Source organism: Mustela nigripes, chromosome X (genome assembly GCF_022355385.1).
Source record: "Mustela nigripes isolate SB6536 chromosome X, MUSNIG.SB6536, whole genome shotgun sequence".
Lineage (NCBI taxonomy): Eukaryota > Metazoa > Chordata > Mammalia > Carnivora > Mustelidae > Mustela > Mustela nigripes.
In genome coordinates, this window is record NC_081575.1 from 87,726,021 (window position 1) to 87,751,819 (window position 25,799).

The 25,799-nt window shown below is 38.5% G+C and overlaps 1 protein-coding gene across 1 annotated transcript in view; it reads left to right on the top strand.

Moving 5' to 3' along the window:
• The window catches only part of CASK (calcium/calmodulin dependent serine protein kinase), a 357,555-nt gene that overhangs the window by 160,987 nt on the left and 170,769 nt on the right, over nt 1–25,799 (top strand). Inside the window, exons 4-5 of the mRNA XM_059385265.1 lie at nt 12,855–12,932; nt 17,549–17,621. Of these exons, the coding sequence (XP_059241248.1) occupies nt 12,855–12,932; nt 17,549–17,621 (151 nt within the window). The remainder of the gene's footprint in view (nt 1–12,854; nt 12,933–17,548; nt 17,622–25,799) is intronic.

Below are 25,799 nucleotides of genomic sequence, written 5' to 3' on the forward strand. Positions count from 1 at the left end.
GAAATAAATAATAACCAATAGTAAAGATCTAAAGGACCATAGAGAGGCAGAGATTCTTGGGTCCCTAGGAGATCAGTGGAGGAAACCACTGGGAGCTGGAACAGGCAGACATGTATGCTTATACAACATTGGCGAAGGGTATCTGTGTCAGTGTAGGAGAGAGCTAGGTGGAGAAGTGGAAAAAGGTCATCCTTAGCAGAGGCTTAAAGAAAGCAAAGGGATCAGGAAAAGGTGGTGGTTACAGGACATTTGTGAAGACATCAAGATGGTACCACAAGCAAAGCCCCAAATTAGAAGAAAATAAAGGAGAACTAAAGGTTTTTTTCTAATCAATAGAGATTGATTTGTATATGCCAGGATTCAAACATTTATTGGCAAACTTATGAAATATGGAGAATTCATTTAAACAATATTGATAGCACAGCATCGACACATGTATCATCGGGAACAGTGGGGGTAGAGGCTCTGCATTTTGAAGATGTCCCTAGGTGATTCTGGAGCATGGGGCCCTCATAACAGGCATGAAAATGGCTTTGTTATACAGAGCCCTCCCTTGTACTGTGACTTTACCTACTTAGCTGTAATCCCTTTTTTTTTTTCCATTAAGTAACTCAGAGCCTTGAGCAGAAGTTTGAAGCTTTCCTCTTTGTAACCTGAACATTTTTGCAGGGACGATTCATGGATTCTATTGCCAAACTACCTGAATTTGAATCCTGGCTCTGCCACTTACTAGCTGTATGATTTCCTGGGCAAGTCACTTAAACTTTGCTGTTTCTCAGTTTTCTCCTAAGTAGGAGTAGTAATAACATCTATCTCAGACACTTGTCATAACCATTAAATGGATTCAGGCATGTAAAGCACTTAGAAAATGCCTGTCCCGTAGTAAGCACTCAGTAAATGCTAGCTTTATTTATTACAACAAACTAAGATTATTTCTGTTTTTGAACCGTATGTAGAGGAAATCATACAGTTTGTGTTCTGCTTTGTCTGCTTCGATCACTCAGTGTTTTATCTTTAGGATTCAGCCAAATTACTTTGTGTACCTGTAGTTAATTTCTTTTCATTGCTGTGTAGTATTCTGTTGTATGAATATACCAAAGCTTCCTACCACTAGTGGACTTTTGGGTCATTGACACTTGGTGCCCGTTGTGAACAGTGCTGCTGTGAACATCCAGGCACATGATTCCTGGTCCACGTGACTACGTGAGCACACACTTATTTGAAGAGAGTATTCTTGCCCAAAACAATCCAGGCACCTTTCATCGTAAATCAAGCATACACATATGAATGGATCTGTTTCTAGGCTGTTATGTTCTGCTGTCCTGTGTGTCCTACTGTCCGTAGCACAGTCTTAATTACTAAGCCTTATATTATGAAATTTTGAAATCAAGTAGAGCCAATCTTCCCACCTTACTGTTCTCCCAAAATATTTTGCATCTTCTTGTCCTTTTACAGTGCCATATACATTTTAGATTCTGCTTGACAGCTTCCACAAAACCTGCTAGGATTTTGATTGGAATTCTGTTGAATTCTTGCTACAATTTGGGAAAGAGTGGCTGTTTACAGTATTCAATCTTCTGGTCTATGAAAGGATAATTTTCTGCCCATTTATTTTAGCTGTTTAATTTCTCTTAATACATATCATATTTATCTCCCTTCAGGTCCTATACTATTAAATTTATTTCTACATTCTTTTTTTAAAGATTTTATTTATTTGACAGAGAGAGAAATCACAAGTAGGCAGAGAAGCAGGCAGAGAAAGAGGGGGAAGCAGGATCCCTGCTGAGCAGAGAGCCTGATGTGGGGCTCGATCCCAGGACCCTGAGATCATGACCTGAGCCGAAGACAGAGGCTTAACCTACTGAGCAACTCAGGCGCCCCTATTTCTACATTCTTTTTTTTTTTTTAAGATTTTATTTATTTACTTGAGAGAGAGACAGTGAGAGAGAGCATGAACGAGGAGAAGGTCAGAGAGAGAAGCAGACTCCCCATGCAGCTGGGAGTCCGATGTGGGACTCTATCCCGGGACTCCGGGATTATGACCTGAGCCGAAGGCAGTCGTCCAACCAACTGAGCCACCCAGGCGTCCCCCTATTTCTACATTCTTAAAAAACATTTTTTATTAGATTTATTTCTACATTCTTAAAAAAATTTTATCCCCAAATTTTAAAATTTTTCTTTTCATGTTTGAGAATAATTTTGCTAAATTCTGATTAATTCTGATTTTACCTTAGATTACTGTGGATATTCTACAAGTGCAATTTATGCCATCTGCAAATAATGACAGTTTGTTTCTTCTTTTTCAATTCTTAACAGGTTTTATTTCTTTATCTTGCCCTTACTGCACTGGCTAGGACCTCCAGAATAGTGGTGAATATAAGTTTTTGGAGTAGGCATTTTCATCTTGTTCTTGATCTAAGAATTTCATAAAGTTTAAATACATAATCTTATTAAATTCTTGGCATTTATTGAAAGTATCCTAATTTTTTCTTCTTTAGTCAGTCTCAGTGTTTAGAATTATATTAATCAAATTCCCAATGTTAAAACAGTTTTACAGTCCTCTGATAAATCCAGATTGGTCCTGATATAATTTTTATGTATTGCTGGGTTTGATTTGCTGCTGTTTTGTTTGGGTTATTTGCATCTGTGTTCATTAATGAGATTTTCCTTTAATTTTGTCATGCTGTCCTTAATGGTTTTTGTATCTAGATTAAACTAGCTTCATAAAATGAATTGAAGACTGTTCCTGCTTCTTATTCATTTTATTTCTCCTCCAAATGTTCAGTAGAACTGTCAGAAATGCCATCTAAGCTTAGAGTTTTCTATGCCAGAAGGTTTTTAATTACTGATTCAATTCCATTAATCAATAAAGAATATTCAGGTTTCCTAATTATTTTTCTGTTCACTTTGATAAGTTTTATTTTTCTGGGAAATTTGTTAGTTTCATATGAATTTTCAAATCCGTGGCACAAAGTTTCAGCGTCATCTTTTTAACTCTGCAGGATTTGAAATATGTCCTTTTTCATTCTTAATATTGGTGGCTATATGTGTCTTCTCTTTCTTTTTTTGAAATCAGTCTTGCCAAAGATTGATCATTTCATAGGGAGCAACTTTTAGCTTTTACTAATTCCTCTAATATGTTTGTTTTCCATTTCATTAATTTCTATTCTTATTTCCTTCTAATTTGAGTTTAATTTGATGATCTCTATATAGCTTATGCAGATGGAGGCTGGGCTCATAAATTTTCAGGCTTCTTTCCTAATACATGCATTTACAGCAGTAAATTTCCCTCTGATCACTACTTTACCTACATTATGTTTATTTTTGTTATTCAGCTTAAGATATTTCCTTATTTTCTAATAATTTACCCTGAGATCTGTATAATAAAGGTATATTGTTCAATTTCCAATGTTGGGGACTTTCCAGTTCAGTTTCATTAATCTTTTCAAAAAACCTATTTTTTTTATTTTTCCTTGCTTTATATTGTTTATTTTTTCTTTATTAATTTCTTTTTTTCTTCATTAATTTCTGCTCAATATTATTTCCTTCTACTGTCACTGGATTTACTTTACTGTTCTTTTAAAACAATTATCCTGATAAAATGTCACTTTTGCTTTCTTATTTTCTAATATTGTACATTAGTATTTGTAATATTTCTGTTATATTTCAGTAATTTAAAGTTTAAAAACATACTGTTTTAGTTGCATTCTTGAGGGACATTTTGCATTTTTTTTCAATTTAGAGCTGTTTTTAGTATGACAAAAATGGTAAGACCTGTTCTTTTTTTCTTTTAAGCAAAGGATAAAACAAAAAAATTTTTGAATATGTACCCACTCTTACACCCTGTTGATATCCAGAAATTTCTCTGTGCATCTGCATGCATATATATATGCATACATGTATATGTTTATACATCTTAATATATTGTGACCATCTTTCTACATCAATAAATACATTTCTACAGCATCATTTTAATTATAGCATAATATTCTACCCTGTGGACTTACCACAATTTAACAATTCTATTGTTAGACATTTATTCAGATTGTTTCATACTTCTCTGTATTATAAATAGATATCATAAGCCCCTGGCATTAAAACTTGGCAAATATTCCTGATTGTTTCTCTTAAAATGAAATTATTGGGTCAACGGACATGGCCATTTTTAAGGGTTTTGTCAAGCACCATAAAATTGCTAGGCAGAAAAGTTGTATTGATGTAATTTTTCTTTAACAATGGACTACCTGATTCAAGAAAAGTTTCTCCAATACCAAGGGGTGTGTGTGTGTGTGTGTGTGTGTGTGTGTGTGCGCGCGCGCACGTGTAGGTAGCTTCTCCTACTGGAAGATTGGAACTGTGCCCCACCTCCTCATCCCTATTTCTATATTTGTGGGTCTAATGATGGCAGCGTGCTAATCTTGAAACATAATGCCCCAATCCTGCACCATTTTTAGATGTACTTTTATCATTATTGTTAGAAATGTTTTATAATTTTTAATTTGATTTCTCTTCTGATCCATAGGTTATTTAGCATGTACTTCTCAATTTCCAAGCAATCATTTGGGGGATTTCCTAGTTACTATGTTAATTTATTTCTAACATAACTCATTGTGATTAGGGATCATACACTGAGTGCTTATAAGCCTTAAAATTTCATTGGCTCTCGAAAAGCACTTGTGTGCTATCTCAAGTTGTAAGCTGAACTAGAGTTCGTGCATATGTAGCATCATTTTTACTTGAAAGAATGACTAACAAACCATGGTTACTCAAACTTGGGTATGTAGCATACATTTAATCAAAAATGAAGTGAGCCTGCTGCTTCAAGGGAAACCACTCACAGTAGTGTCACCAATGATGAAATTCAAATTTTCAAGTGAAAATTATAATTTTGGAAAAGTTGTACCTGCTACCATGACCTTAACAGCTTCCCAGGACTTAATGTTTCTAATGTAATCAATGATGATGCAAATGAATATGGATTTTTTATACCGTGTAATGAAATGTGTCAATGTTTAGAAAATCTGCATAACTCAGTGGACCAGTATTTTTCAGTTGACTAATGTGTGATGTTATAAAGTCATGCACCCATAAAGGAAAGATCCATTCGAAGAACAAGACTGAACAGATTATAATGTGACACAGTACCAAAAAATTCATTGACATGGTTTCAGAATCCACATTGCCGTTTACCTTTAAGAAACTACCACTTTTGGGGGGTGTCTGGGTGGTTCAGTCAGTTAAACATCTGCCTTCAGCTCAGGTCATGATGCCAGGTCCCTGGGATCAAGCCCTGCATCAGGCTAAGCAGAAGCCTGCTTCTCCGTCTCCATATGCCTCTCCCTGCACTCCCCCCAGCCACCACTTGTGGACGTGTGTGCACATGCTTGCTTGCTCGCTCCCTCTCAAATAAATATATCTTTAAAAAAAAAAAAGAAAGAAAGAAACTACCACTTTTTGAGTCTTTTGTACAGTATCAAAGAAGTATATTCTCACATATCTGCAAGAGCAATTAAAATATACCTCCTTCTTCCAATTACATATCTGTGTGAAGCCAGATTTTCTTCCAATAACATACTGTAACAGATTGAATATAGAAGCAGGTACAAGAATCTAGTTGTCTTCTATTAAACCAGAAGTCAAAAACGATTTGCAAAATATCCAACGGTTCCTTTCTTCTCACTAAATTTGTTTTGTTTTATAATAGATACTTATTTTTCATGAAAAAATATTATTTCTGTTAACATGTGATGGGTTTATTGTTCTTTTAGAATAAATGGTTTTTCAGATTTTTGGATTTTCATTTTAAATGTGGCAAATGTTAATAGACAAAACCTACACAAACACAATCCATTTGGGGTTCTCAATAATCTTTAAGTACAAAAGAGCTCTGACGTCAAAAAGTTAGAGAACTTAGTGGTTGTCCTAGAAATTACAGTATGCCTCCTGACCTATATGTTATTGTTGTCAAGTATTTTTATTTAAGGTCAGTCTCTCTCTCTGTCTCTCAGAATAGTTATTGTGTTATATGGTCTCTCTGTCCAGAGAGAGAATGAGAAAATAGTTGTTTTGTATAATCATTGTTCATTTAGGTTCACTTACATAGTTACTACATTTTATGTTTTTCATGCCTCACTGCATCTCTGGCCTTCATTTTTCCTTCTACCTGAGGAATATTCTTTTGTATTTCCCTTAGGGATAAGTATGCTGCTGGCAAATTCTCCTGGTTTCTTTGCTTATCTGAAAAAAATTTTTTCACCGTTATTCTTTAGGGTTTGTGTGTGTGTGTGTGTGTGTGTGTGTGTGTGTGTGTGTGTGTGAAAAGAGAATTTTATTAGGTTGGCAGCTAATTTGATTTAAGATCCCTTTTTACTGTATGCTGGCTTCCACTGTTGCCATTGAGAACTCAGCCTTCAGTCTAATAGTCCATTCTTCCTTTTCACTGCTTTTGAGCTTTTCTATTTTTCTCTGGTTTCCTGCAGTTTTCACAGATACGTGACTAACTATAAATTTCTTTACTGCTTGGTGGTTTTTGAGATCTTTCATCTTTTCTGGCTTATTATCAGACATTATATTTTCCGTATTGCTTCTGCTCCATTTTCTTTTCACTTTTTTCATGTATTTATCTGTTTACTACCTATTAGTAATCTCTATACCCATTGTGGGGCTCGAACTCAAAACCTAAAGATCAAGAGTCATGCACCACCAAGTAAGCCAGCCAGGCGCCCACCCTTCTTTTCACTTTTGAAACTTCAATTAAAAATAGATGCTGACCTTCTCACTGTAATCTTTTCTTATCCTCACTTTCATATTCTCCATGTTTTGTCTCTCCATGCTTCAATCTGACTGCATCTTCTGGTTCACTAATTTTTCTCTTCAGCTAACCTAATCTGCTTAAGTTCTTAATTTTGCCATTAGATTGTTTCATTCAGAAATTCCTATTTGCTTTTTCAAATCTATGGTGTCACTTTTTTTTTTTTAATAATTTGTTGATCCTAACTGAAGTTTTTAAGTGGAGCTTTTCACTTCATGGTAGACACTGGGATTTTTCTATGCTACTAATAAGCCATACCAGAATGTATTCTGTACCCCGCTTTTAAAAAAATACACCTCTTTATCACCCCAGCCCAGAGTGTAGGGTGTTTTATCATGTCGTTAGCCTTTGGCAGGCTCCTCTGGGGTAAGCCAAAAGATTAGCTCTGTCTCATTTCTCAGATCACCCTAGCGCAAAGGCAGCTGGACCCTGTCAGTCTGACATCTCACCCTCCCAGAGTCAGGACCCACCCTGTCAGTCTGCCTCCCCCCTTCTTCAGAGTTCCCCAAATATCCACCCTGCCCCTTTCATGGCAGCCTCCTTTTTCTTGGCCCACTACCTACCCCAAGGGGAGACACAGCTCTTGCTCACCTCTTTGAGCTCAGAACATTTCCCCATCCTCACTAGATTGTTTTTCACTCACTATACTGTTAATTCTTAAAGATTTAAAAAAAAATTCTTTTAATTCATCCAGTTCTGTAGTTGTTTTTGTCACCTTCAGAGCAAATGCTGGTCAGAGAAATTCAGATTCGGTCTGGCCTTTACAGTGCTCCTCAAAGAATAGTTTGCAGATGAGTTCCAGCCTACCAACAATTACCAGTCTATAATGAGGTAAGGACAGAAATTGAGAGTAAACATTTAGAAGATGTTAGAGCGATTTGACATAGCTTTGAAATCATAGCATATGATCTAGTATTTTATAAAAGTACCAATTTATAAATACCTGAGGGGGAAACACTGGTCCTTCACCACACTTAAGTTGAGAAGCATTTCTTCATTCAATCAAGTGTGAGTCTCCGTGCTACAAGCCCCCTCTTTTTCTGCTTTTACAGAAAATACGTTATAGAAGAGGGTTAAGTGACTAGGTGTGTGAATTAAACTGACCAACCTGAGGCTAACAAGAGCAAATATTTATTTTGTCTGTACACAGCAGGACTAGTGGGGTGAGGGGTCAGCCTCACAGGAAAAAAGTGAAAACCACAAAGAGGGAGTTAGACCCAGACACTTCTATACCGTTTTAACAAAGAATAATAAAGTATGAAGCGACTAGACAAGGGAAGACATGGGGAGTTTGGGTGTCTCAGGTTGGAGGTAAGTGGTGGGAAGGGGACTAAGAAATGTGTAGTGAATAAGATTTGTTTAGTAAAATTTGTCATACAGATCACAGTAGTTGTCTTCCTAGTACTTGAGAGGGGAACACCTTTGCAAAGGGAAATTTCAACCCTATTTTTAGGCAGAATGGAGGACAGGGGAGAGTTCTTTCTGTTGCTCCTGTTCTTCCTGCTGTTGTTTGATTGCTTTCAGCTCAAAATCATCCTATGCCAAAGTGGCATATTTTGGGGTGGCATATTCTAATCCCTTCCACATATGACCACCCATACATTTTGCCTCTAGACCTGTGATCTGTTTTATTGGGTGTATCTATTTGGGTATTTTTTTAATTATATAAGTAAAACGTGTTTTATTCTAAAATTTTGAAAATTCAGACAGATGAAAGGAAGGGAAAGCTAAGATCATTCATGATCCCACCACTTTTTTACAAGTCAGAGTAAACCTCCTATAGTTTTTCTCTGTGTATAGGATAGAAGCATTCCCCCATACCCTTTTAAAGCAAGGTCTCTTCTTCCTCTTATTTTACTCCCTCGGAATGGAACCAAGTGAGGAAATTTAGAACACACTTTTTGAAGCTTGGCAGCCCTAGAAACACCTTAAGATGGGAAGCAAAGAGAAAAGTAATAAAAGAAACCTTACACTTGTTTTTAGAAGTATTAACAAATAAAGATTATCAAAGATTTGAGGCATCAAACTTTTTGTTCAAAGTGTTATATGTAGATTATATTATGAATACATATATTTTTTAAATTTCAGTGATGAGTAAAATTTGTGTAAATACTATTTTTGGTTTCTCCATATCTCATAAAATTTAAAATTAATGAATTGCCTCTTTTACTTTAATATCAGTGATAGAAATAACTAATCAAACAGCTTTATTAGAAGATTACTTTCACAGTGATGACTGACTTTCAGACTAGCTCCTCAAAGAACATGCCTGCATCTTTAAAAATTACACGGGTGATTTTGTTTGGTACTCCTGGTTATGGACTATTGTATTAAAAAAAGTACAGTGGCAAAATGATCCCATTTATAAGAGAAACTGAAAGTATCCTAGGGAAAAAATCCTAATAATCGATATTTGGAGCCAGTATGAAGAAAACCTTAAAATTGCAACTTAGAGACATGAAAGGAAGTATCATTTTTGTAGATGAGAATATGAGAAAAATGTTAATTTCTACAAGTTTATAAATATAATACTGTCTCCACCAAAATATTAAAAGTGTTTAGCATTTGACAAACTGATTTTAAAATTCAGCAGAGAGAAAAAACATTCAGAAGAAAATATTGACAAAGAATAATAATGAAATGACTTATTTTTCCAAATACTAAAATATGCTATTATAGGAGTACCTGGCAGGTTCAGTCAGTAGAACATGTGACTCTTGATCTCAGGGTCATGTGTTCAAGCCCCATGTTGGGTATGGAGCTTACCTTTAAAAATAAAATAAAAAACACAGTATTAAAAATGGTATGGTTACTGGATACAAGAATAGTTGGGTCAGTAGGAAAGAGTAGAAACCTGAAAATACGTGTGTCTGTACATGTGTAGAGACTATCATTTCAAATAGCAGTATTTCAGAAATGACAAGGAAAGAAATGGGCTGATCCATGCTGGTAGTTACATTACAGGGCAGTAAATAATTCCCAGTTTTCTCTCACTGACTGGTTCCCTCTTTAAGCATTGACCTCTCACCACTTGACTATCTTCTACCCCTAAGATTCCTTTTTCCCTTCTTCTAGGTCCCTCCAAAAAAATCTTCCTCTAGCTTTCAGGAGAGCTCCCAGGCCCCAGGCTCTTACTGCTTGGTGATGCAATCAGTTGAGCTCTCCTTTGCCTAACCCTTCTCTCATCTGAGCTGAACATGCTCATCCTCACATTCCACAATTAAAAAGGAGACCGTCCAAACAAAAACTGTAATTCCGTCATTGTCAGGGACCTTTTAGTGCTCCTAGGTCAAACAACCAGCTTAAACCGCAGGATGCTTTAAAAATAGTATTTTTTTCCTCCTCCCAATACAAAGAATTGAAAAGTATTCATCATCTAGCAATCAAAGAAGTGCAAACTAAAGCAACTGTGACTTTTTAACCCTCCTATCTGATTGGCAAGATTCAAAAAGAATAGTCCTCCTAGTGGAGGTGAGGTAGAGAGGAAAGGATACTTTCACAATTAGTAGGAGCAGGTACATTGTGTTAACTTTTTGCCAGGAATGTGTCAGAAGTGTTATTGTATGTGCCCCTTGACCTATAGGACAAGTACAGCTCTGCTTATAGGACTTCTAGTCTAACAGGTGATCACGATTGTTCACAAGATATCTGACCATGTTCATTCAGGGTTTATTTCTGATGGTAGAAAATGGTCACTACCCTACTTCAGAGTAGACTAGGCCATCACAAAGATCATTTTATGCATTGACATTCGAAAATGTTCATTTGCTGTGAATTGGAAACCAGGCAAGTGTTGTAAAGCTTTGTATAAATGTGAAAGTGTTTGCACTGACCTAAAACCACACCAAGTTTTAAATAATGTAGTCAGGGCGCCTGGGTGGCTCAGTGGGTTAAGCCTCTGCCTTCGGCTCAGGTCATGATCCCAGGGTCCTGGGAGCGAGCCCCGCATCGGGCTCTCTGCTTGGCAGGGAGCTTGCTTCCCCCTCCCTCTCTTCCTGCCTCTCTGCCTACTTGTGATCTGTCTCTCTCTATCAAATAAATAAAATCTTTTTAAAAAATAAATAATAAAAATTTTAAAATAAATAATATAGTCAGTTACTCGTGACTCTTTACTGTGTTCTCAGTCTTCTGCTGGGTATTGGGTAGGAGTATTTTTTTTTTTAATTTTTACTTATTTATCTGACACAGAGAGAGAGAGATCACAAGTAGGCAGAGAGGCAGGCAGAGAGAGAGGGGGAAGCAAGCTCCCTGCTGAGCAGAGAGCCCAATGCGGGGCTCGATCCCAGGACCCTGAGACCATGACCTGAGCTGAAAGCAGAGGCTTAACCCATTGAGCCACCCAGGCGCCCCAGGAGTATTTTGAAAGTATAAAACATACTCGTTCTTTAGGGCTACTACCCTATTGTTGCACTGTTGATCTTGCCTATGTGCATTTGCTCACACCTAGCAGATGTAGCTGTAGACAACGGGAAGAGCATTGAGTATAGATACACATATGAATCCTGTCCCTGTCACATACTTGTTTACTTAGATTATTTGAGAATGATAAGGATGCTGATGTCATGGGGTGACTGTGAGAATGGAGATAGAACAAGGAGTGTTTCCCGTGATACTTGATGAATAATATTATTAGTGATTATTTGTTATTAATGCCTAATTAGTAATTATTAGTAATAGTAATGAATAGTTTCTCTACTTTCCCTTCTAGAAGTCTCAATATCTTCAGTGTAATACCTGTAACAGATCTATTGCAGTTTTAGCTCCTGAATAAGTGAATGGGTGAAATACTGCATTTGAAAACACTTCATAAGCCTGAAAGCATTATAAAGATATTGGCCAACTATTAATATTTGAATAATTTCATTAATAGATATGATCTGGCAAAGTCTCATATATATGTATTAAAAAATGCTAAGTGTATGTAAGGGCCAAATACAATGATATGGACATATAGGGTTGTTAGAGAATTTAAGCAAATGAAAGCCTTTATGTGGCTGGTAATCCACTGAGGGGGCTTTCTGGGAAGGGTGGGATTGGAATGGGACCTTGGATTGAGGTAGGTTTTGAATATGAGGAGCAATACATGCAGAAGCATCTGAGAAAAAAGAAAACAGTATGTTCAAGGGATAGTAGTAACACTAGCCTGCCTAGAGAGTGAGGTATCCTTGAAGAGCCATTAGATAGGATAGGTAGAAGAGGCAAGGTGTGGCCGACACAAGAGGCCTTACTGATCTGCTGAGAAATTAAAAAAGACCCATATTTAAGTTTGTGGCAAAATAGTACCATTCCGTCACCAACACATCAGTGTGTTAGAATATGTTGGTAGCAGTTACTTTGGTAATGGAAGTGTAAGCAAAAATAAATTATGAATTAGCTATTTTTTCCTTCTATGGTATACAGCCTGAATTCCCATTTAGTGGTGATAAGTATAGTGAAATATTTTAGAATCCTTGTGGATTCTTAAAATATTGCATGACATGACTAGGTAGCGATAATTTTGGAACTTGACTCAAAAATGTGCCCACAATCCCCAGCATTGCCATTTTCTGAGACTTTTTGTTGCAATAACTTAAAGGAAACAGGGTGAATTTTTGACACCTTATGTTATTTAATGCTACCATTTGCTTGTTCTTTATGTTTTCCCATGTAGATTTTCAGTGTTAAGATGGTTATAATATCCTTTATAATTTGTCTCTTTTTCATTGAAAATAAGTAGATTAAAATAACTTGTTAGAATCATTAGCTGTGGGGCACTTGGTGGCTCAGGTGTTAAGTATCTGCCTTTGGCTCAGGTCATGATCCTGGGGTCCTGGGATCAAGTCCCACATCAGGCTCCCTGCTTGGCGGGGAGCCTGCTTCTCCTACTCCTACTCCCCCTGCTTGTGTTCCCTCTCTCTCTCTCTCTCTCTGTCAAATAAATAAATAAAATCTTAAAAAAGAATCATTAGCTGTAAGCCAACTAATAACTTCATTACAGCCTATTCATTTTCAATGTTTTCTTCCTGGAATTTCCTCTGACATTCTTTTTCATATTTTTCCACAGTATGGATGGAGCAGACCTGTGTTTTGAAATCGTAAAACGAGCTGACGCTGGTTTTGTATACAGTGAAGCTGTTGCCAGGTACGTCATTCATATGGACTCCTCAGAGGTCAAGGTGGAAATAAAAGAAGGAAGTGACAAATCACATAAAGTGACCTGCTTTTTGAACTGATGATGACCTTATTGCCAGTCTTTGCTACAAGGAGCATGTCTGTCTTAGTGCTTTAGTGGAACCAAAGTAGCAACTAGAAACTCAAAATATTGAAACATGCATTTATCTATTAATACAGGCTTACAGCTTAACATAGTACTGCTGTCTTTACCATTTCTGATGACTTTTGTTCAGAGGGGGATTTGATAGCTCAGCAACCATGAAGAATCAGATTTGGGGGTTTGTTGTGTGTTCAATCTTTATTTTGAGCAGATGTGCCTTATTAGTTCTTTACTTTGTCTTTTGGTGATAGCGAATTGTTATGTGGCCAATTAATCTGACAAAACGCCCAGAACAGAGGAAGGAATAGATATAAAAGCACAGTGCTCCTGCTAAATATATTTGCTTCAGGCCAGTGTGTGATCTCCCAAGCAAATGGCGGCCATTGTTCTAAGTCAAGTTGTTGTAAGGAACCAGTGGCTCAAAATAAGGAATAAAGAGGAAAAATCACAGGAGCCATGCACTGGGCCACTTGCCTATAGATTTAGAGCAATACAGCTTTCTGCTTTGGTGGCATTCAATCATATCATAAATACCCACTTCAGTGGGTTGCCTTTTTAATACATGGGTCTTCTCAGTCACCAACCATAATATGTTAAAGGATTCAAACCCACAACTCTAGTGGTTTTTTTTTTTTAATCCCATTTTTCTATTAGTTTTGAGTTTGTATCATAATATAAAATTTTTTATTATGTATTGTGCTTCGGAATTTAAAAGCATTCTTTAATACCAGAACAGTCAATGTGATCTTGAGTTTTCTTATGATACAGCAGTAAACCGCTTTATTCAACTAAATGAACCTCTCAGACCCTTGGGCATTATTGTGAATATTTACTTCTTCAAGGATTTGAGACAGCCTGCCTTTTGAACTTTCCCACATTGATCTCTTTCAACAGCATCATCAGATAGGGAAAACTAAAAATTCTGAACATTGAGTTTATAGAACAGTGAAGTTTGATGAAGGAAGAGGACTTTTCTCCTTTTGAACCGGAGTAACACTTGGGTACCTGGTGCATGTGCTCGGGGTTGATGTTCAACCACTACCATTTGTACTCTGTTCCCCACTTGTCTCTATGGCTTTTCCTCAACTTCGAGCCTATCTGTACCACTGTCCTGGGCATCAGAATAGGGAGAATAGTCCTATGTAGAGATGATGCCATACAGTGACACAAAAGGAACTTTCCAGAATAGTCCAGTAAAGAGTGGCCTCGGGACCAGTCAGCAACATTACAAAGAGAGAAATTTGGCACAATTTATTAAAGACCCTTCCTAAATAATGACAAAAGGCGGGGGGGGGGGCATCCTCAGAAAGCAGTATTAGGCATGTGCCCTTTTGCAGAAAATTAGTGACCATACAACAAGTGCATGTAGAGCCTTCCTCGGGCTGTAGAGCATTCAACTGGATGACTTCTAACCTGCCTGCCTCCTCTGATTCTGTGATTGATCATTGAGAAATTTAGTTTACATAAGTATTCTAGTGAGACCAACTGCAAGAAGACTCCGAGGCACCAAGAAATCAAATTGATAATGTTTTTCTCCAACTGGCTGAGCTTCAAGAGAAGCAACAAAGCATGGCATAAAAGGAAACTGCAGAGGCACCTGGCTGGCTCAGTGGGGTGGAGTGAGCAACTCCTGATCTCGGGGTTGTGAGTTCAAGCCTCACGCTGGGTACAGAGTTTACATAAAAATAAAAAAGGAAACTGCATACAGTCCTTACAGCCCAATTAGTGATTACCTCTGTTCTTTCAGGGGCGATGAGTTGTGGAAGGCGCTAACATACAGAATCAGATTATCAAATCACACTCCTACAAATCAGAGCGATCTTCTTACCTAGTACCAAGCTTTACTAAATAATTACAAGGATACAGGCAATCTAAAGGCTCAGCTGAAACAAAAAGGTCTGGGTTTTCAAGGGCAGCTTCCCACATCAGAAATGCACCTGTGGCCCAGAGTAGATGAGGTATCGACATGAGGTCTGTGGGATCCCACACACAAAGGGGAGCCTTGCAGTCACAAGACGTCTCCATTGTATGCCTCAAGGAGTTGTATAGCTTCCATGACCTCCTCCAGGAAGCGAGCCATACCTCAAAGATCCTGGATTCTATTTACCACAGGTAATCCTTAGCCCCAGACATTCTCTGACGAGCATTTCAGAGACAAGGTGTCTTATGCCTAGCAAGAGTGTTCATCTCTTTACCTAGAGTCTCCTTCCCTCCTTTGTTCCACCACCCCAGAAATGCAGGCTTCCACAGGAAGTGAATGGATTGCAGGCCTCAGTTCTTTCCTTCCACTGAGTTGTCCTCATTCCGGATCCTTACAAGAGATAGAGACAAACTTATATATTGCGAAGTTTCTCTGAAAGTATAGGCCACCATGATGATTCATGAAAATGAAGCTTTCTAATTAAAGTTTAGTCAGCAGTTCTAGGCAGTGCGGGTGGATTTTTGCTTCTCTCTTTATTCTGCTTGCACACTATTCACGTGCACAGCCTCCCAGAGTCATGACTGGGAGAGTGGAGAAAGATCACTTTAAATCTGTAATATCTGGGGAGAAAAAATTGTATCTTCCCCCGACACACTCCAGAGATTCTGATATGTATGTATATCTGGATCAAATAATTGAGCACTCTGATAATTAGATGAAAAATGCTCATTCACTGAGGTTTTTGTTTTTTTTTCTTAATGAGGCTTTGAGATAGGACTTTTCTTCAGGCTAAAGACATATAAGTGGCTCTCTTAGTACAGTGTATCCAAAGTAGTCCATACTGTAAGTATAAGCTATGTCCAATTTACCTAATTTAAACATACCCACTATTCTAATGTTCATATCTAGATACACGAATAGGCTGTTCCTAAACCTTTGACTAAACTTAACAATAATAATAATATTGTAATAATAATGATTTACCTTTTGTAGCATGGTTCAGAGTTTACAAAACACTTTCACTTTTGTCTCTGCCATTTCAGGGGGCCACATAGCCTTCAAACCCTGATTTGAGCCAGGAAAGGGCCAAGTTAAGAACCCCTAACTTAAACAGAAACTTAACTGTAGGCTTCGTAGGCCCAGGCAAAGAGTATATGACCATAGCCCCTTTTGTGTGCATCTGCAAAGTAAGAAAAATTGACCGGAGTACTAAGGACAGTATGAGCTAAGTTCTCTGCTTTAGAACCCAAGTATGGGGAGACAATGATAAGTATAGAAACAGAGTATGGGGTTGGATTTTTTCTCCTACCTTGCATTTAAAAAATGGAACCTTCTGATCGATTGTAGTTCATGAAGTAATGCACATGTCAAGGAGAGGGACATTCATGTGAGTTTTGATGATAGTGTACTTGAGAGGGAACTTGATGGAAATGCCTCTTAGTTGTATATCAGGAGTGGGGATTTTTTGTTGTTGTTGTCACAAGGATACATACAAGGGCACTTGCAAGTACTGGTAAATTTCATTTTTATGTAAAGTGTGAAGAATAGAAGATCTGGAAAGATAAAAATTCAATACATACAATAAATAACATTGCATATCTTGCATTTCTATGTCATGCCTGTTTGGAAGGAAAATGGGAAAATGAAAAAGGAGGGGGATCATAGGAAAAAGAGAAAGATACGAAGGGAGTAAAATATAGAGGAAGAGAGGATAAGAAGACACTCAACAGGGAGAAATAGAATTAGAGGAAGAAGAACCTAGAATTAAGGAACAGAGGGAAGTCAAAGCAAGCTGTGAAGTAATACCGAATACACGTCCTTACTCTGGTCACACCCTGTTGCTAGTTGACCCTGTTAGCACTTTTTAAGGACTGTTCTTTATAATGCTGACCCCTCCTGTGTTTTTCCCCTGGACCTTTTGGGGAGCTGCTGCAGACCCCCGCTGGCCCCGTGATGAGTCTGACTTCCCAGGATTTCAGCCCAGAACAACTCTGCTTTGTTAAGAGATGCCCCAGCTAAAACTCCGTTAGGATACAAAAAGAGATTGTACACATAAAGAGGTTCTTTCCTCTTGTTTGTCCTTAAAGCTAAATGGAAATAAGGCAGAGAGCCAGCCTCTGCTGGCAGATAAAAGGCTCCCCATTCCTTTAGTCAGAATCCATGGTGCACCTCCAAGCACTGTTCACTTAATAGCAATCCACTGTAACTAAGTAGAATTAACCGAGTGTCAGAGACTCGCTCCCCCCCCCCCGCCCCGCCCCATGTTTTTAGCTTGAATTTTTCTTTTGCCGAGCTATTTTACTTATGAACTGTGAAATTATTTTGGTTTGGTTATCTTAGAAAATACAGAACACAATATTTCTTCATGAAGCTTATAAACTCATGGGTCTGCCAACTTTTTCATTATTAAGCCTCACATTTCACCAGACTTGTCTGCTCAAATGAGAAGTGTCCATGGGCAGTGAGTATGAAGATGGGAGTTACAAACTAGGGACACTGTATATTAAGTTTTAAAAATAAAAAATTTTTATTACAGTTTTAGATTTCTTTTGTTTTTCTACAGTCATTACATGAGACAGATACTGGAAGCTCTACGCTATTGTCATGATAATAACATAATTCACAGGGATGTGAAGGTAAGTCATTTTTATCACTAACTTTTTTTTTTTATTTCTTTTCAGAGTAACAGTATTCATGTTTTTGCACCACACCCGGTGCTCCATGTAATCCGTGCCCTCCCTAATACCCACCACCTGGTTCCCCCCAACCTCCCACCGCCCGCTGCTTCAAACCCCTCAGGTTGTTTTTCAGAGTCCATAGTCTCATGGTTCACCTCCCCTTCCAACTTCCCTCAACTCCCTTCTCCTCTCCATCTCCCCATGTCCTCCATGTTATTTGTTATGCTCTACAAATAAGTGAAACCATATTTTATCACTAACTTTAATGTTTATGAAGAGAAACTGATAAAAGTGATAATGATCAGAAGTGTTTCTTTAATATTCTTATAGAGAGCACCTTAAGGTTAATTTTACTTCCAAATTAACATTTATTTAACTACTTTATTTTTTTAACTACTTCATATTTGAAGAGTCATACTCATTCTTAACAGGAACACTTTTATCATTTCAGTTTCCTTATTCTTATTAAAATGTACATGTATTCTAAAATTGTTATTCCTCTTTTGCCATTATGTGTTTAAGAGAGAAATGAAAAATCCAACAAATAGGAAGAACCAAATAATAATCCTATCCTAAGTTAATTGGGGGGGGGGAATTGGTTTATATTGGTTATTTGGTTTATATAGTAAAAGTTAATTATATGCTTATATTTTCATAATGTTGCATACATAATAATCAGCATTTTTTGCACATAGTTCTTTAACATAGTCTGAAATCATAAATAAAAATGTAATACAGTTTTGCACCCTTAGGAATATGCCTACTACCATTATTCAGTCTTTCTGCCTATTTCTTCCCAGTATTAAGTTCATGAGAACTGTCAGCTCCTGGCTCATAATGGTGTCAGGCAGAACATGGAGGCAGACCAGAAAGTGAAACAGTGGGCCTTCCTCCTGATGCCCAGCCCCTTCCAAGGCCTCCAATAGCTAAGAACCCCTGGGGTCTCCCTAGCCCTATTGTCCCCTTTCTGTCTCTGGTATTTTGTCACTGGCCTCTCTCTAACACACAGCATCTACAGACATGGGGCTCTCCTTCCCTCAAAACGTATTATCAGAGGCCTGGCCTCTTCACTATATTTTAATGGTTAAGAAATTTAGTAGAGTTTAGTTAAGTTTTCTAGAACGTTTGGGAAATTTTAACTAAATTATTGTGGTTATAAGCTGAGATAAAACCATAAGGGAAGGAAGGGAAATCTGAAGAGAGAGAATCAGAGAGGGAGACGAATCATTAAATAAACTGAGGGTTTCAGAGGGGCGGGGGAATGGGGAAATGGAGTAACTGGGTAATGGGTACTAAGGAAGGCATGTGTTGTGATGAGAATTGGGTGTTACATGCAAGTTATGAATCGTTGAACACTACATCAGAAACTAATGTACTATACAATGGCTAACTGAATGTAAATAATAATAATAATAATAAATAAGCTGAGTAAAGCATGAGCAATTCCAAAACAGTCTAGTGGAATGTTACCATAGCAAATGAAAAACAAAATCATTGGAGAAATGTACAGAATACACTTTAGTTGTAAAAATCTTACTCTTTACAAATGTGATAGGAAAAGGAGAGTCTTATTATCAGTACTCAGCACTGAAGAACCCAATGGATACGTAGCACTTTTATAAAAAAGTATTTTTCAGTTACACAAATAAAGAGAATAACAAGTGTAAAAAAGTTAAAGGAGGGAAATTGTCAATGATAGTAACAGGCTGTCTTACTCTTCTACATTTAATTAATAGAAGAAAATGCAGATATAAACAGTAAAGTATATCTCCTCATATATATCATAAAATAGATGATAAAAATGACACTTTGAAAACATAAAATGTATAAACAGATTTTTAGTTCATATAATAGCACTGCTTTAGAAACACTTTTGCTCAAGAGACAGTTTTTGAATTCTGTTCTTGAAGAGTATATGAACATCATATAGTAAGTAATGACTGACAACATACTGTACTGTAATACTTTCAATAATAGTAATAATAATAGACAAAACCAAAAGACAACTGACAGAATGGGAGAAGATATTCAGAAATGACATATCAGATAAGGGGCTAGTGTCCAAAATCTGTAAAGAACTTATCAAACTTAAAGAACAAATAATCCAATCAAGAAATGGGCTGAGGATATGAACAGATATTTCTGCAAAGAAGACATCCAGATGGCCAACAGACACATGAAAAAGTGCTCCACATCACTCGGCATCAGGGAAATACAAATCAAAACCACAGTGAGATACCACCTCACACCAGTCAGAATGGCTAAAATTAACAAGTCAGGAAATGACAGATGCTGGCGAGGATGTGGAGAAAGGGGAACCCTCCTATACTGTTGGTGGGAATGCAAGCTGGTACAACCACTCTGGAAAACAGCATGGAGGTTCCTCAAAATGTTGAAAATAGAACTGCCCTATGACCCAGCAATTGCACTATTGGGTATTTACCCTAAAGATACAAACATAGTGATCCAAAAGGGCACGTGCACCCAAATGTTTATAGCAGCAATGTCCATAATAGCCAAACTATGGAAAGAACCTAGATGTCCATCAACAGATGAATGGATAAAGAAGAAGTGGTATATATATACAGTGGAATACTATGCAGCCATCAAAAGAAATGAAATCTTGCCATTTGCGACAACGTGGATGGAACTAGAGGATATTATGTTTAGTGAAATAAGTCAATCGAAGAAAGACAACTATCATATGATCTCCCTGATGTGAGAAAGTGGAGATGCAACGTGGGGGGTTGGGAGGTAGGAAAAGAATAAAGGAAACAAAATGGATGGGGGGAGAGAAACCATAAAAGACTCTTAATCTCAACAACTGAGGGTTGCTGGGGGGAGGGAGATAGGGAGAGGGTGGTGGGGTTATAGACATTGGGGAGGGTATGTGCTATGGTGAGTGCTATGAAGTGTGTAAACCTGGCGATTCATAGGCCTGTACACTTGGGGCTAATAATAGATTATATGTTTATAAAAAAATATAAAATATTTAAAAAATAAAAATACAGTCAGCTTTTGATTAGTCATGGTATTTGATACGATCATCCAAAACCAAATAAAATCCCGAAGTAGCTATATTTGAATATTGTGCTTCAGCTTCTTATTTACCTTCTGATCGATGTATTCAACAAATATTTGAGTGTGTACTTGATGCACAATGCTGTGCTTGGAACCCTAGAGATATTATGATGGTCTCAGTAGGGAGATGAGGCAGTGTATCTGTTACCGACAGCTGCAGATCAACACATAACTGAACTTGGGGACTTCAGACAACAACTGCTTTTTATTTGCTTACAATTCTATAATTTTGGGCAGAGCTTGATGGGGACGGCTCGATTCTGTTGATAGAATATGGGCTGAGGCAGCATGGCTAGTACCCACATGGGCTTCAGTCTTGTGGCATGTCCACTGAAATGACCAGAACAGCTAGGAGCTTGCTGGGCCCTTTTTGTAGTCTCTCATTCAGGGTATTCCTCCCTCCCTCCTTCTTCCCTCTCTTTCTGTCTTCATGGGGCCCCGTCTCCAGCAGGACGGTGTCTCAGGGCTCCAAACAAGCAAAGGTGGAAATTGCCAGGTCTCTTGACACCTAGGCCGGAAGTTGACAGTGTCGTGTTCTCTGCATTATGTTGGTCAATAGATTACAAGACTAGCGTGGATTCAAGAGGAGGAAAAATAGATTGTGTCTTCTGGTTGGAGGGGCAACATTAGGAATTTATCTGTGGCCATCTTTACAGACAAACAAAACAAATAATTATTGTCCAAGGTAGAGGGTGGGAAATAACATTAAAAGACAGAGCCCGAGAAACTTCACAGAGGTCATGTTTGAGCCTGGTCTTGAGTCATAGGGAAGTTACATGAAGACAAGAGGCTTTTCAAGGAAAGGCTCAGAATTAGTTTTGCATGAGATTTTATTAGTTTATTATCCCTAAGGCACATGCCAAATAAGTTTGAGGAAGCACCCAGAAACATGTTGAGGAAGTGAAGATAGAAGTAATTCTGAAACTGCAAATAAGAAACCACCTGAAAAGGTACCATCATCCAGTTGGCAAGTGCACTCAACAGAGAGCACACACTAATGTTGACATTCGTTATATTTCAGTGCCTGAAATCTATATGTTTTATATGGGTAAATGGAATACTCACATTTAGCTAATCAGTAATTATGAATTTGGGTAAATTTTTATTAAGACATTCATCCAAAACTATGTATCAAGTGCTTTCGGGGGAAGGGGGTGAGGCAGTCGTCTAAGAACCAGAGCTCTATTAATGAACAAAACAGTGTCACTGCCTCCGTGGAATAAGCTGGCTTTCTAATTCAGGGAGACCAACGCTAACCAAAGCATAAATAAGTCAACTACATAATAGGTTAAGATGTGAAAGGGACTGCAGGGGAAACAGAGTGGCCAAAGGGTACGGACTGCTTAGAGAAGGGGTTGCAGTTTTAAACAGGGTGGTCAGAGAAAACCACATTGAAAAGATGACATCTGAGCAAGTACTCACAGGAGGAGAGAAGGTGGGCTGACTGATACGCAAAGGAAGAACGGGCTGGGGAGAAGGAAGAGCTAGTGTGAAGGCACTAAAGCAGGAGCATAACAGACTTAATTGCAGAATAGCAAGGAGGCCAGTGGGGCTGGGGTGAATTGAGCCGTAAGGAGAGTGGATAGGTAGATGAGATTAGAGAGGAAAGGAGGGGAGGGGTTTGACTTCTACTCTGAGAGAAATGGGGATTCCCCGGAGGGTTTTGAACACACTGTGATCTGACTTTCTACAGTAACAGCAGTACATTGCTTTGTTGATGATACATTGAACTAGGGGCTTACAGGTGGAAGCAGGGAAACAGAAGATGGTCCTGCCTAGCTGGTCTCTAGTGGTAGCAATGTAGATTCCAGCTATATTCTGAAGGTTGGGTCAACAGGGTTTGCTAATATAACTTTAGTAACTCAGGTAACCCAAAGTAGTTTTATTCAGGACCTTGCCACAGGAGTTTTCCAATGTTGTGGTCATTATAAAACTTCAGTAACAGTACATCTCACATGGCCAATAATTTCAAATTTCTATTTGACGTGTTGTTAATGTTGGCTAATAAAGCAGCCTGTTAGCTTTTCATCACGTTCAGATAGCCTATATTCAGTGACTGGCCTGTGTGTAGATTTCTGTATAGGTTTTGGTTTCTGTAGTTTGTTTTTGTCAAAGTTTTCTTCCCTTACGCTTAACTGAAGAAAATACAAAAACATTGCCATGTTGTATTCCTTTTAGAAGAATTTACTTAATCATCTCTTTCATCCTGCCAAGAATATTCTCATGTTCTCTCCCTTTCCTTCTCTCTCATAACCTGTGCACCGATCCCAAAGTATTAGATTTTTCCAGAGGTCCTGGCATTTTATTAATTAGTAATGTTTTTTCTTAACTTGATAGGCATTTCTTTTTGAAATCATTATAATTGAGTCTAAAAATGTTTGGTCATATCAAAGTTAGATTTGGATATATGGTACCTCATGACCTGCAGCAGGAACTTGCTTTGGAGAAGCATAAATTGCATAAAAGGCAATTGTGTAACACTTTGAAATTCAGGGAAGCATATCTTCATAGTACAGGTTTCTCCCAACTCCCATGTGTCCCACACTAGTGACATTTTGAGTCAGGTACTTTCTTGTGGGAGGCTGTCCTGTGTATTACTGCCTCTACTCACTACATAGCAATAGTATTTCCCCTTAGTTGTGACAATCAGAAATGTCTCCAGTCATTGCCAAATGTCCCCTGGGGCACAAACGTCTCCCCTGGTTAAGACCCACTGTATAATACTACATTGTTCCTGCTTCACCTCCCCACAGGCATTAATTAAGGCATGCGTGTCTTTTTTCTGTCCTCTTCCCTTTTATTCCTCATTTTCTTGTGAGAGGATACGAAAACTTTCATTATGTTTCACATCTTTCTCATTTCTTCTCTCACCCCGAAATTAAAAGAACTCTAGAAAGAAATAGTACAGTTGCCAAGGTAAATGCAAAGCCTGGCTCCTTGCCTGCCTTCATTGGCTCTATTAAGCATTAAGAGTCACTGGGTTTTTCTTGTTGCCCCCCATCTCCCGGAGACAGCTTTACCCTATGTCACCTGGGCGTGGAGAGACGAAGCATTCTTAGACCTTTCTGTGGCTCTGACCTACTGACATCCAGTTTTAATAGCTGAAGTTGAAGTTACACCGCTTCTCTAAATGCAGATGGCCATGCGCACAGTTACTTTCTGTTCCGAGTAGGACCTGTGCCCAGGAGGTTTGGGGGCTTGGTGTCGAGTTCTCAGAACTGTGCAAAACCCCAGAGCCAGACAGTCATAGACACTCAGCCAAAAGCCTCCACCCAAGCTTTTCTGCCTGCGCTTCCTTGAAATGGTTTTCCTCCTAAGTGGTGAACACGCCTGGCTGCTTTTTGGTCCCCTTCTGTTCTCAGTTCCCCTTTCACCTGCAGAGGGCCAGACTTGATAAACAGGTGTTCATCACATTACACTAGTTGCTATGGCATATGGATATCATACAGTATTTCTTCCCCTATTGCGCTTGGTTGCTGACATTTCTTCTATGTCTCTTACTGCAACTTCCCAGAAGTCCCTCATATTGTATCAAGAAATTGAAATTCTCATTAAAATGAAAACGTGGGGGGGGGGTTTATTCTTTATTATAAGATGTACACTGATTCATCCTCTGCATTACTTTAGCAAGATTGAACATAATGCATGGTTAGCTTGAATGTGGGATTTTAATAATTCTACTTAGAAAAACGTCATGAATTATAAGATCTAAAATTTGTCTTGTGTTTCTAACTGCCACGCTTCTCTTCTCCCACCCCACCCTTCCAAAAAGAAATCATCTCCTTGATTTAGAAAGAAAAGAATGAGGAGGAGCGCCGGCCTGACATGGTCAGGGGAGCATGCAGCTCTTGATCTTGAGGTCATGAGTTCAAGCCCTGTGTTGGGAGTAGAGATTACTTAAAAAAAAAAAAAAAAAAAAAAAGAATGTCTGTGTCTTTTGTTTATTAGATGTGAATTCTTTAACCGCTGCTGTCCTTGTGAGCCAGGGCAGCGAGCACGTATGATATGGCCAAAGAATTTTCTCCTGTCAGGTAGAAAACCTTTCTAGCTGTAGTTAACTCTTCCCACCAGTATCAATTCAATTTGAATTTGGGGGCAGTCAGAGGAAGATCCATGGCATTAGGCAGTAGGGTTGAAATGCTTAGCAAATTACCAGTGTCCCTCTGTGATGCTTTTGCAGTTTGCCAAGCCAGATTTCCTTTCAGCTTGTCTTCTTCCCATATTTGTTCCTGACAACCCCCACTCTGCAGCCCGCAAGGCCAGGGATGGGCTGGGAGAGTCCTTACCAAATAAAGAAGATTGACATCTTCCCTCCCACCCTGCAGGAAATAGAAGCTCTTCCAGGTTGAGTAGTCTATCCATAAGTTTGCTCATCAATTCTTTTTTTTTTTAAGATTTTATTTATTTATTTGACAGAGAGAGAGGTCACAAGTAGGCAGAAAGACAGGCAAAGAGAGAGGGAGAAGCAGGGTCCCACTGAGCAGAGAGCCTGATGCAGGCCTTGATCCCAGGACCCTGAAATCATGACCTGAGCGGAAGGCAGCGGCTTAACCCACTGAGCCACCCAGGCACCCTGATCATCTCTTCTTAATGGTTGTATTCCCAATGAGTAGTTTGAAAGCCACCTTAATGGGAGTGTGTTTGTGGAAAGGATAAAAGGAAAAACAGGGGCACCTGGGTGGCTCAGTGGGTTAAAGCCTCTGCCTTTGGCTCAGGTCATGATCTCAGGGTCCTGGGATTGAGCCCCACATCAGGCTCTCTGCTCAGCGGGGAGCCTGCTTCCTCCTCTCTCTGCCTGCCTCTCTGCCTACTGACAGGTAGATCTCTGTCTGTCAATTAAATAAATAAAATCTTTTTTTAAAAAAAGGGAAAACAAATACTTGTGCCTGTTTTCTGTAGTGAAGCTTGTTTGGCCAACAGGCTGACATTTGGGGCTCCTACAATTTTGTTTGGCTGTAACCCACGCATTAAAAATCTTGTTTTTCTCAAACAAATGGTTGCCAGAGGGCAGGGGAGTGAAGGAATGGGTGAAACAGGTGAAGGGGGTTAAGAGGC